At 41.8% G+C, this 13,952-nt stretch overlaps 2 gene segments (V, D, J or C) and 1 further gene; all 3 read right to left on the bottom strand.

The window, feature by feature from the left end:
* Tcra (T cell receptor alpha chain) overlaps positions 1–13,952 on the bottom strand; it is a 1,796,232-nt gene that overhangs the window by 622,802 nt on the left and 1,159,478 nt on the right.
* Positions 1,987–2,486, bottom strand: Trav4-3 (T cell receptor alpha variable 4-3). The segment is given in 2 exon segments: positions 1,987–2,265; positions 2,438–2,486. Coding segments are annotated over 2 exon segments (328 nt in total).
* Trav9-2 (T cell receptor alpha variable 9-2) lies at positions 9,893–10,317 on the bottom strand. The segment is given in 2 exon segments: positions 9,893–10,176; positions 10,272–10,317. Coding segments are annotated over 2 exon segments (330 nt in total).

Genomic DNA, 13,952 nt, shown 5'->3' with positions numbered 1-13,952 from the left:
GAAAGGAAATGCTAAAGGACAAGCAAAATTTGAAAATCAGCTAAAGACTAAAGTAATGAATCAAGATGGTTCAGTAGCCTGCATGGGGATGTGGCACTTGTTTTATGTGATGAAATTTGCTGACTTGAAAAGCAATTGCAATAAAAAGATAAAGATATAGAATGTGGAAAAATGTTGGATAATGAAAAAAAAAGTTAATGAAAACTTGGCTCTTTGAATGAAAATGCAGAAAAAGTGGAAACAGCTAATTAAGAACATAATCCACAGCTTTGTCAGGACACTACTGAGGACAGAAATAAGTAGATTCATAAAAGTAATCACTTTGATCAGGAAGAGAAAACAGTGACAACCAATCCCATCTGTCTAAAAAGAAGTGTGAGATTGTTCAGTATCTGGTTGAAATTCAGACCTTAACAGAAGCTAATGAGAAAATTGAAATTCATAAACAAGAAATGAGAAAGAAAAAATCTAATGGAGTCTGCTTAGAAGATGGAGCAGATGACAGATGACTGTAACAAGATGAAGTTAATTGTGCATCACACAGATACTATTGTAAACCAGATTTAAAAAGAGAATAGGTATTATCAATTTCAAGTGCAAGAGTTCACAGACCAATGAAGCCTTACAAGGTATACCAATGCAAGAGTATCCTTAGCGAAGCCCACTGAAGTCCTGCAAAGCATTTCACACCAAAAGAAGACTGGCCAGTGAAGGCCAGTGAAGTGCTGCACGGCATACCAATGTCCTCTTACTGCTTATTGGGCACTATTTATACTCTTCCAAACATCATGAACCCTCTTAAGTGTCCAGTCCAGCAAAACATCCTCTCACTTGTCTGCACTAGCAAACTATCCTCTCATAAGACAGCTTGTAGAAAAGCATCACTTGTTACAACCGAGTCTCCAAAGAACCAGAAATTCTCACTTCAAAATGTAATTGCAATGGGGAGGAATCTGAGTGAATCACCAGGGGGTATATTTGTTTGTGAAGGCCTAGAAATCAATCGATCAATCAGGTCACTACTGTAGCCACTCAGCTGCTGTTTCTAAGTGAAAACAGCAATGGATAGAAATTACATGAAAGAATGACAGGTGTTTTCCAGTTCCTTACAGAGAGAAGGACAAGCTGAGTTTTTTCAACTGCAAAATGAAATCAGTCAACACTTAGGAAAAAGCAACTCTTTGGCTCACATTTAATTATGATATAGTGACTTAGTCCCCTGTTGTGTGATATTTAGGGAGTTTTGAGTTTTCTTTTGAAAACAGTGTTTTAATGAGAAGTTTAGTATAACTATTATGTTGCAAATGTATAAATATGCCAGAAGAATCAATTGCAGTAAGTACTATTGTGATACAGATTGCAAATATATATCTCTAGTTAGTCATTTATCTTTGGCTCTTGTAATTTTTATGTGAAATATTTGTTTCATATTGCATAATTAAATGTACTCTATTTTTAACTAAAAAAAAACCATTGTAGAAATGTCTTCATTAAATAAGATTAGTTTACAATGCTTTTCTACCACTGATTTTATTAGATCGTCAATATTAATTCTTTTATCAACTTCATATTTAACAGATTAGCTGCAAGTTTGGTCAGGTGCTCTCTAAACAAAGGATAGAAACAGTTGCTCTCAGTTTCTGATTGTGAGAAATGACCTAAATGATTCTGGAGTATATAAGAGGGTTTTTTATTTTGTGACATTAGCACAAGCATTTGGTAAAGTGAAGTGTGTGTTTTAGTGTTGTGGGCTGAGGATGACTCTGAGGGTTTAACACACTAGCAGTCAGTGTCATGCAAACCTGAATGTAAGTGTGAACTTCTGCTCCGAGCTTATGTTTCCTCACATCTTCTCTGTAACTGGTGGCGATCTGATAAGGCCACAGCTGTGCAAAGCCTCCTGCAGAGTCTGCCTGTGGCAGGGGTTATAGCTGCACACTCAGCTGCAGTTTGAGGCCAGGCTCCAGCCTTGCTGGGAGCACTGTGCCTCAGCAGCACAGAAGTAAGTGCCTGAGTCCTCCAGCTGGGCATCCCTGATGTGCAGGGTGCTGTAGCTCTCCTTAGAATCGAATGCTGACTTTAACCTCCCATTCTCCTTTGTTCCTGGAACCAGGTAAAAAAGATTGATGAGGCTGCCCCTGGGATTCTGTAGGAACCACTGCACAGTTGTCGCGGCGATAGAAAAATTGCATCTCAGAGCAGAATTGGTTCCTTCTTGGAGACTCAGCGCTGAGGGACTTTGTTTCACCTTATCTCCGCTCACCCCTGCTTGAAAACAGAAAAGCAAACCAAAATCAAAGAGAGATTTTCACTCACACCAGTCAACTACCCCAGGAGACACCCATGAGGAAGAGTGCACAGGAGATTTCCATCAACTTCTCCCCCTCCACCACCGACATTTCTGGAGAATCTCTAATAGGAACTTAGCACAACTCACAGCAAATCTGCACCCACAGAATCCCCAGCACAGCTCCCAGGTTCCTCTGCATGGCCCCTGTCCAATCGCTGGTTGTCTTCTCTCCAGCTCTGAAGGGTGTCTTATGCCCAGACACACTTGTGCTTACAGACTACAGGTTCTGTCTGAATCACCAAGCTTCCTCATTCAGCTGAACAAGAAACTCCACCTACCGCCACCTCATGACTCTGCAATGTAATTGCTCCAGGACCGTGGAGGACATTGATGTAGAGCCCAAGACACTGTGTTTCTAATGTAACATGTAGTATACAGAGTTTGGAGGAAGTGGGTGAGGAAGGGGAATACATTAATGAAGAATGCCAGTGTGAAAACTAATGGCTCCAGTGGGTAAAGCAGAGCCTTGCAGAATCCTAGCAAGCTGACCCTTTTTGTCCTAAGTTTTTTTCATACACTACATTCTGACCTTTGTCTCCCGTTCTCCATCACGTCCAACATCTTTCCTATCTCCTCACCCACTCAAGTCCAGCCCTTTCTTTTTCTCTCTTTAGAAAACAAACAGGTGAACAGCCCCCAAAACAGAAATAAATGAAAATTAACAAGGAAGAAACACACACACAAGACAAATAACTATAAAATACAGACAAAGGGCCAGTAAGACAAAACATGTTCAAACTAAGCAATATGGCATTCTGTGTGGCCATCTTCTGCTGTGTGCTCAATATATAAGACATATATTTAAAAAAAGTACTGGCAGGACTCTTAAATTACACTATTCGACAAATCAGCATACGATCTACTACACAGAATAAAAAGAATTTCTTGCAATTAAGATGACCATATACACAGTTTTGATAGTTATGGGAAAAATAAGACATGCACTATTTCAACCCTGATTCCTCTTCTATCTCGTGGCTTCTGGTCTGATGTTTTGCCTCAGGAAAACACAGCCGATCCAGATCAGGCTGAGGATGCCTGCTCAGGTGCACTGAGGTCCTCTCCCTTCTAGTTTTTCATACCTTATATTTTCCCGTTTTCATTTCAAAAAAGAAGTTATTCTTTTTCTTTCTAGTTTAGAATATGTATGTATATATACACATATATATTATATGTGATATAAAAGGTATTGAAATAATGTCTAATACTTTGATTTTTTTGGAATTCTAGATGAAAAGCTAAAAACTGGAAAAAGCAGTGAAAATGGTTTCTCTTGTGTGTCCATCCTCAGGGCGATTCTGTTTTGTTTACATCTCTTCAGAGAATTGCTCTTAAAGGGATTTATAGGCACATGAGATCCAGTGAACAGGCTCTGGATAGCTGTGGGTTTATATAAAATGACCAAGAGCTGAAGATCTGTCTAACTCTGCACCATTACCACTCTTCCTTGCTCTGTGAATGGATTGCCTTATGTCCTTATGTCTCAGCTCAGCTCTTCACATCTCAGGGCATCTTAAGAAACTCTAGTTTCTAGGAATCCTGCAGTGCCCCCTAGTGAGCCCACACAACCAACAAAAGTGACTTCAGGCCATCTCCACAAGCCTCATTAAACCAACCCTTCACTTCCTGGTAAAGAAAATGCAGAAGTCAGAACACAAGAGTGTCTAGATGGAGTTCTAAATAGAAGGAATAGAAATGGCTTGAAAAATCTCAAAATTGTTCATCAACCTTAGCAATTAGGAAACTGCAATTTAAATTTAATTTGTGATTTCATCTCACACCAGTTAGAATATGTAAAATACAACAACTGACAACAAATGCTGACATGGGTGATGAGGGAAAGGAAACTGTTCACTGGTGGGGGGGCGGGCATGAAAATTGGTGGAGCTGCTCTGGAAATTAGTGTAGAAAATCTTCAAAAAACTAAAGACAGATGTACCACATGATCCAGCTATTTGACTTCAGTGTATGTCCAAAGAACTCTACGTCCTGCTCCGCAGATACTTGCCTGTGATCATCACTGTTCCACTCACATTAACTAAGAAATGGAGACAACCTAATGTCTTTCTACTGGTGATGCCTAATGGAAGTGTGGCACTTACAGTTCTGGGGAATTTTTCAGTGTAAAGAAAAATGGCAACATAAACTTTGCAGATAGATAGATAGATGCAAATAGAAATTATTATTTCGAATGAGTTGACTGAGACTCAGAAAAACCAAAGGCCACATGTTCCACAGCTGAACTAACTCCAGTGGGAGTTGTCAAGACTCCTAGCTCCACATTTTCAGGTGGAAAGATATAACATGGTATAACCTCAGAGACCAGAATGGTACAATATGTGGTTGAGGAGAAGTACCAGAGTAAGTAAGGGCAAGATAAGCATAAGTTAGTGGGGAAAAATAGGAAAAAAAGGACAGGAGGTAGTTGTGACGGGACAGGAAGTCAACAGAGAAAATGTGGTGCATGTACACATTTGAGTTTTACTCAATTTTAAAAAACAATAACACTATGAAATTTGCAGGCAAGTAGATGGAACAAGAAAAGAAATCATTCACACCGAGGTATTCCAGACTCAGAAAGACAAACATGGTATGAATTTTCTTCCTAGTGGGTATTAGCCATAAAGTACAGAATAACCATGTTACAGTCTGCAGACCCAAAAAAGCTAAGTAACAAGGGGGGTTCAATGGAGGGACACATGATTCTCAGAGGGGGGAATATAATAGACATGGGTGGTGGGTGTGGAGCTGGGACTGAATGGGAGTGAGGGTGGGAATGGGAACAGGAGGGATCAGGTTTGGGGAGGACAATGGGAGAGCATAATTGGACAGACCATTGGAATTGAGGGAACATGTCTGGGATGATATAGAAATCTGGAGCAATGGAAACTCCCAGAAATCCATGAGATGGTCTTAGTTAAGACTCCTAGCAGGAGAGTTATGGAGCCTGAATTAGCCTTCTGTTATAACCAGGTAAGACTTCCAATGAAGGCATTGAGGTACCAACCAAGTCACAAAACCTTCTACCTACCATTTTTTTCTACATAGAAAATGTGCAGGGGTAAAGATGGGGCAGAAAATGAGGGATTTCCTATCCAGTTACTGGTCCAACTTGATAGCTATGCCATGAGAGGGAGTCTGCCCTGACACATTATGCAGACAGGAGCCTAGCATACCCATCATCACAGAGGCTTCGTGAAGCAACTAGTGGAAACAGATGCAGAGATCCACAGACAAACATTAGGTGGAGTTTGGGGACTACTGTGGAAAAGTAGGAGCCATGGTGGTCAAAAGCAGGAAGGATGGTAGAGGCCAGAGAGGTCAAGGGCACAACAAGAAAGCCTACAGAATCAACTAACCTGGATCCATAGTAGCTTATAAAGGCTGTACCACCAACCAGAGAGCTTGCGTGGGACTGACCTAGGCCCCCTACACTTATGGAACTGTTGTGCAGCTTGGTCTCCATGTAGTGGTACTCCTAACAGCAGGAGCAGGGGGCTATCTCTGGCTCTGTTGCCTGCCTTTGGGGTTATTTCGCCTAAGTGGGAGGCCTTCTTGAGCCTCAACAGGAGAATATGAGCTTAGCCTTTCTGGAACTCTATATACCAAAGGCTGTTTGACACCTCTGGGAGGCATCCATTTTCCTGAAGAGAAAGAGAGGAGGAATGGGTGGGAGTGAGGATGGAGGTGGAAGGAGGAATGGCTGGAAGAAGAGGAGGGAGGGGAAACTACAGTCAGGATGCAAACTTAATTAATTAATTATTTATTTATTTTTTAAAGATGTATTTTTTCTTCTTTTTTTTCTTTTTTACCATTCTGTAATTTATAAAGTACAAGGTAGACCTAACACCAAGTCCATCATTTTTGTCAATAAGATAGAACACTCTGACATTTATCCTAATTTAAAAGACTTATAATTCTACACCTGACTCATGTCCTGGCTTTAGAGTGTATGCAGGAAATATTAAGTAAGGAATCCACACTACTGCCTGTAATGCACCTGTGAGCATTGGCAGGCAATGGCCAGCCTGTTTTCTTCTCATGGAGACTCTCTCAGAGCTCCAAAATCTCTCTACCCAGCTCGCTAAGTTCCCGTGGGGGCTGCTACCATGCCAGTCCCATGCTTCAAAACTCCCAAGTCCTTTTGGGGTGCACATCAGACAAACCCACACTTTTCCGCTGTACCTTTCTCTCTGGAACTCAGTTGAGCGTGAAGGAAAACACCATACAAACTTAGTTCAGAAACAATGGTAACTCAATTGCTGGGCACATCAACTAGAATCCTCATCTTATAAGCCATATTAAATCTAAATTCTCTAGTGGTGAATCCTGGCAGATTCTCCATCTAACCCAGGAGACAGTAGTAGCTACATCTTGTCCTGTCCCTCTCCCTGTCCAAAAGAGAATAGTGTATATTTTTATACACCTTTTTCTTATTATAAAATTTACCCTGTATAACTTATTAGTTTTAATATTTGAATCAGCTCATGAACATATAAATTATTTTAAAAGACTAAAAGCACATTACATCAAGTTAAGAAACATATGCCCTGAGCATCCTGATCCATTCTGTTGATTTCATTGCTCAGCATTCTAAAGTTCTCCTTCATCTTGTTATTTTGGAGCTGATGCTTCCTGGAGTTTTATTTAAAAACCATAATCATATTTTATTTGTGCCGAGAAACAGGAAATACAGAGTATTTCATGTCTCATTTTCTGTTTGACATAAAATGTCAAATTTGTGTCGATCCTTTGTAATTTTCTTTGCAATCTCAAAAGCCTTAGCTGGGGATGCTGGAGTATGCCTGGGATCCCAGCAACCGGGAGGTCAAGGAAGGACGATCAGAAGCTCAGCATCATTATCAGCCAAGTATTGAATTTATTTGATGTCAGCCTAAACCCCATGAAACTCTACCACAACAAACAAATGAGTCTTTCTCACATTAGCAGCAGCTGAAGCCTGTGCTATTGCCTTACAATGTATTATGGACACATCTCATTCTACATCCCATCCTCAGATAGCTTGAGAAATACATATTATGTGTAACAATATATGCACACATAAGTTTCAGCAATGGGATTCATCATAAGAACTGAAATAGAGTTCTGTATGCTGGTGTTCCAATTCATGGTGTTAAAGAGAACAATGAGATCTTTGTCAAAACAACAAAAGAAAAAAATCAAGATAACCAAAACACTACAATATTAAAACTGTATCCAAATGTAAAAGCTATCATATTTGTATATAAAAGGCCATCTTCTGAATTAAAACTTTAATCCTTGGAACACTGAAGTGGAAATGTAAGGGTTTTTTGGAAAGTCAGTTAGTTGTGTTGGAGGGTCTTTTGCTGGGGTAAACACATGAAGGAATGTTTCACTGAAGCAGACAGGTGAAATTCTAAGGCAGACTTATGAAGGAACATTTTGGTGAAGCAGACACAAGTGAAAGTATGTTTTGCTGAAGAAAGCACAAGAAAGAACATGCTAGCAAGAGAAGACACATGTTGCATAGTATAACCAAACAGAGAAAGACCTTTTAATGGAGGTTCTTAGCTTGGTAATCTGACTAAAGTATGTTAGAGTCATACCTTTTCTCAAATAAGCATGGTATAAAAATCTATATTAGCCTGTACCCACTAACAACCAAATACTTAATCTCTAACAATTCCTTGTCTAGCCACCATGAGACACAGTGGAACAGAGTGGGCTATGTTTGGATATGAGGTACTGTACTGTAATGACAGTGTCGGATGCTGCTGCTGCACAGAAGAACATGTGGATACAACAACTGCATACAGATGAGCAGACAGAGAAACACAGGAAGCTCTGCCATAGAACTCCATGAACCTGAAGCTCTCAGCCAAGCCAGACATGCAGAGGCAAGAATGGGAAACCCTACCGCCTGCAGCAGGTGAGTGCGCTGCAAAGTTCTACGTGAACATTCCTGGGCTGATGTAGATTCTGTGTCTTATGATTGTTTACACTACCCCTGCCTTCTCATCTCATTATAAAGAAAATCCACACTGAGAGAGTAACAGAGTAATATGTAAGATGGATTACTTAGTATTAGAATCTTCAGATAACTTGTGTTTGTGTTCTATGTTAAAATATTTATCTGCGCATGTGTATGTGCTCATGGTGTGCAGGTACAACTGAGTGGGGCACGTAAAAACCCATGTGTACATGTACATGTAGAGACTAGAGAAAAACCTCGGGTGTTCTTCCTCATGTTCTGAAGAGCTTGGGTGTGCCTGTGTGTGTTTAAGTGCACATATGTGCACATGCATGTGGAGGCCAGAAGTCAATCTTGGATGTCATTTTTCTGAAGCTACCTGCCTTGTTTATTGGAAACAGGTTCTCTCACTGATACCTAGAGCTCAGGAATAGGCTAGGCTAGGTGGATGGCAGGCTGTAGGGACCTGCCTGTCCTCATCTCCCAGCACGGCCACCACACCCATATTTTTATGAGTGCTGGAAATCATACTCAGGTGCTCATGGGTCCATGGTGCCTACCTACTTCTATTTCTGAGTCAAGGAGCAGCTAGAAAATTCTCCATTCCTTTTTCTTCTTATCCTGAGTATTCATCCTCCTCTACCGAATACATGGGAGCACAAAATCTTCTTCTACAAGTCTCCCAATCAGATGGAGAAGAAACTAAAGTTCCACACTGTAGTTAGTGAGCACTAACTTTTCACTGTGACTTCGCCTGTATTTCAACAGGGTAGGACTATGTTAGGAAAAAGAATCTATCATTGATATTCTCATAGTAAAATCATCCAGACCAGAGTGAAAGCAATGAGTCTTTGTAAAAGATGCAGAAGGAATCCAACTGGGGATTCTCAAGGAGACATGAAGATTTTAAGATGGCAACAAAAGCAAGATAGTACATTTACAACTGTGAAGAACTCTTTGGAAAAAGTACCAATGAGCTTGAATTCCTTATTCTTCTGTTTTATTTTTAATGATTGCTAGAACTTACATAATTATGACAGATTTAAAAACTTTTGTGGTACTGATGAAATCCTATAGTGACTAACAAGGCATCAAATTACCAAGATGGCAATACTTAAATATTATGACCAATTCTGATCAGTTACACTTAGCAGCAAAAGAAGAATTTATAGGGAAATTAGCATGAAAGATTGAGAAGAGAAGGAAAATTCCAGGATAGAAGCTGAAGAGTACACCTTTCACATTCTGTGTAGATGACACTTAAAGTGACAAAAATGAAAGTCCAGCTTCCCCATCAGCCACTTAGTCTAGTCACTGCCCAAGCAATGTTCACTCAGGCAATAACACTCAGGATAACATCACAGTCTCCTCATTCCACAGAACTACAACTGAGCATTGGATATAGTGGATGTTTTAGTTGGAAATGAGTTGCAGAAAGACAGCTGAGACTGCGAAACTTTCCTTCTTTCCTCTCCAAGTCCAAAGAGATGCCACAGAGACCACAGGAGAGATCTTGATTCTGAGCACCCACGGCCATCGGTGTTTTTGTTCAGCTCCCCCTGCAGCCCCACACACTGTGCGCTCAAAACACAGAAGTACACAGCAGAGTCGCTCCAGTGCACAGAGGCTTTCCGCAGGTGGAAGGAAGAGTTACTCTTGCTGAACTCAGCCTCGAAGCCATTCACTCCTTGAACCACTGGGTCTCCTGAATAGTACTTGAGGAGCAGCTGCAGCCCCTGCCGCGGGTACTGGACATACCAGAACAGATAAGGTGTCCCAGAGTAGGAATACTTGCATCTCAGCTGCAGAGAGGCTCCTTCAGAGACAGTGACGCGAGCATCGGGCTGCGTCACTGACTGAGCTTGGGCATCTCCTAGAAAGGAATATTAGGTCAGGAACTGTAGTGCAGACTTCACTGAGGACAGTCAGGATCCGGGGATACAGAGACCACAAGAAAGCTGTACTCACTCAGGACAAAGTGTATCCCCAGCACTGGGAGGAGCGCCAGGAGCATGGCTGAGCCTTGGAAAAGCTGCAGCTCTGTTGTGGAGGAACTCTGGAACAGGACAGGCAGGAAAGAGGCTGAGGAAAGCAAGAGCTTGAAAGCAGGTGTAGGGAAGAGTAGGCTGGAGAAGTCTCCCGTTCACATAAAAACTGACGCTGCATACGCGAGCCTGGAAGGTTTTGAATATCTGATTCTTGTCACTTGCCTTTGCTAAATACTCAGCCAGCTGCAAGAAGGATGAGATGTGAGCAGGTGGAGATCTTCAAAGGAGGAGGGAACACTAGTGAATGCAGCAGCGCCCTCTGGAGGCCACATGAGGAAACAAATGTCTTGAGGGTCCACAGTTTGCCTCCTGCTGTGTTCCCATTTCAGAGACATGGAAAACTTTGACAACGCAGATTGTAGTGCTGCCATTACATCTTGGGACAAATAAGACACAAAAGGTTAGGATTTTAGTAGTTGTACTGGCTAGTTTTGTGTCAACTTGACACAGCTGGAGTTATCACAGAAAAAGGAGCTTCAGTTGAGAAAATGCCTCCATGAGCTCCAACTGTAAGGCATTTTCTCAATTAGTGATCAAGGGGGAAAGGCCCCTTGTGGGTGGGAATATCTCTGGGCTGGTAGTCTTTGGTTCTACAAGAGAGCAGGCTGAGCAAGCCAGGGGAAGCAAGCCAGTAAAGAACATCCCTCCATGGCCTCTGCATCAGCTCCTGCTTCCTGCCCTGCTTGAGTTACAGTCCTGACTTCCTTGGTGATGAGCAGCAGTATGGAAGTGTAAGCTGAATAAACCCTTTCCTCCCAAACTTGTTTCTTGGTCATGATGTTTTGTGCAGGAATAGAAACCCTGACTAAGACAAATTGGTACCAGCATAGTGGGGTATTCCTGTGACAACCTGACTGTGTTTTAGGGAGGACTGTGGAAGGACTTTGGAACTTTGGGCATGAAGATCCATTTGTTGTTAAGAGCTCTGTCAGATGTTGTGTAGGAGCTTGGAAGATAATGTTGAGAACAGTGTAGAAGATGGAGGTCTGGCTTGTGAAATTTCAGAGGGACAATTAAAGACTTTTCAGGGCCATTGCTATTTCGATTGCGACGATTCTGTGGTTCTGGTTAGCTGGGGCTGAAGAATCAGCTGTGATTAACAAGATACCAGATCTACTAAAGCAAAACCTTTGCAGTACTGGGACTATTGATGCTGGTTAGCTGGAGCTAAGAAATTAGCAGTGATAAAGAAGAGACCAGCATCGTTGAGGTGACATCTTCTGGGAAGTGTTTTCTGAAAGCACAAAGAGGCTGTGTTCCAGAGATAGCCAAGTTTGTACTCCTGCTGCAGTGGGACTTGGCAATGTGTAAGGGTCACCCAGGTGGTACTGGTTTTGAAGGCATGAAGGGGTCACTCAGAGCAGCTGAGGCTCGGCACTGTGAGAGGCCATGGAAGGCCATTGGTGAAGGTGCAGCCTCAGTTGCAATTGATGGCCAGGACTGGAGGGGTCATGCAGTGTTTTGGAGATGCCAGTACCATGAGATGACCACCAAGAGCAGCAGCAGTGGAGTACAGCCATCTGAAGCCTAGAGGACGGCGTGTGTGCTACAAAGGGCATGGCTGGAGAAGTGACCCAAGCCCTTGGAGGAGCCCAGAAGATCGTGAGTTGGATCCCAGACATTGGATGGTTAGAGATTGATTTTTGTTTTTGATTGTGACTGTGCCCTGATATTTTCCCTCTTGACCGAAGAAACTATTTTAGTGGAGCCCATAGTTAAGAGACTTTTAATTGTAAAAAGACTTTGGATTTTAAAAGATATTGGACATTTTAAAGGGATTGACTTTTAATATGTAAAGACTGTGGGACTTTTAAAGTTGTTTAGATCTTGGGGATGAATAGAAATTAAGGGATGAGGCTTACTAGTGATGTGTTTGTATGTCAAGTTGACAAGGGGTCAATTGTACTGGCTAGTTTTGTGTCAACTTGACACAGCTGGAGTTATCACAGAAAAAGGAGCTTCAGTTGAGGAAATGCCTCCATGAGCTCCAACTGTAAGGCATTTTCTCAATTAGTGATCAAGGGGGAAAGGCCCCTTGTGGGTGGGACCATCTCTGAGTTGGTAATCTTGGTTCTACAAGAGAGCAGGCTGAGCAAGCCAGTAAAGAACATCCCTCCATGACCTCTGCATCAGCTCCTGCTTCCTGCCCTGCTTGAGTTACAGTCCTGACTTCCTTGGTGATGAGCAGCAGTATGGAAGTGTAAGCTGAATAAACCCTTTCCTCCCAAACTTGTTTCTTGGTCATGATGTTTGTGCAGGAATAGAAACCCTGAATAAGACAGTTAGTGATGGTTTATGTGTCAAGAAGAAAATATGTCCACTTGTTTTGGCTTTTCTCAACTTGACACAAGCAAGAGTAATCTGGAAAAATGGAACCTTAACTGATAATAAAAAACAAAACACATATCAATCTGCACGTAGGGAAATGTATGGAGCATTTTCCTGGTGATCAATGTGAGAATGCCAAGCCAACTGTGGCAGTGTGACTCCTGGTCTGGTAGTTCTGTGTTGTTTAAAAATAACAAGTCTCCTGAAACACGAGGACCAAGTCAGTTAGCGGTGCCCCTCCATGGCTCTGTTTCAGATCCTGACTCTGGGTTCTTCCTTGACTTCCCTTGATGATGGACCGTAACCTGTGAGTCAAATAAACTCTTTGCTCTCCAAGTTGGTTTTGGTCAGATTTTTTTTTTTTTACAGCCATAGAAGGAAAACTAGGACAGTATGTAAAATACTGCTGTCTACAGACAGTCTTCCAGCAAGGATGGAAGCTTTGGTCTAGTGAACAGGCTGTGACAGTTCTAGGCAGGAGGCAGTGAGTGTTTCAGCTCAGATACAGAAACAGAATGGGCAGAGTCTTAACTGGCTTGGAAGGAAAAGCTTTGTTTTCACTTCACGGATACTTACTCTCAGAATTTAGGTTTTTCAACTTGTTAGTGATCTGTATTGTAAATGTTCTATTGAAATACCATTCAGATACAATTCAACCACCCAAAGGGAATTTGAAGATTATTGTTTTACTCAAAGAACTATCTCGGCATCATCTAATAGATTTTATCAAAGTTCCTCGCCACAAAAATAAACTCCACATCTAGGAATAGTCACTCATCTCCTTCCATTAAGTCCAGCTGCTGATAGAGTTTTGTATACTAGCTATTACATAGAAATTGACATTTGTCCCATGTGGTCTCTTGTGCTTTTGTGTATTTCAAACTTCATTTTGTAGCAGGAATCAGAACATGAAGGGGCAGGCCCTGCAGAACCAAAGCTATAAGCTCTCCATGAGACAGGACAACAATAGTATATCCAAGAGAAGTCCAGGTGAGGATCCAGGATTGATAGTGTAGGAGAAACCAGAGGCCTCTAACCAGACCAGTGGCTCATTGTAATGAACACTTGCAAGTAAAGCTGTTTGGCAGAAGGGTAGACTGTGTGACACGTCTTGACACATGGAAGCTTCTACATAGAGATTTTGTGGTATTTGTTTTGGCGGGGCTTTCGAGGGCAGAGGGCAGATATGAAGGGACTGGAGATGAGTAGGATTATGGTGCATCATGTGAAATTCACAAAGAATCAATCAGAAGTCTTCTAAAACTCGTAAAAA

This window comes from Mus musculus, chromosome 14 (assembly GCF_000001635.26).
Source record: "Mus musculus strain C57BL/6J chromosome 14, GRCm38.p6 C57BL/6J".
In the NCBI taxonomy this organism is placed as follows: domain Eukaryota; kingdom Metazoa; phylum Chordata; class Mammalia; order Rodentia; family Muridae; genus Mus; species Mus musculus.
Note: the sequence above shows the minus strand (reverse complement) of the source record. Positions and strands in the feature narration are given on the sequence as shown.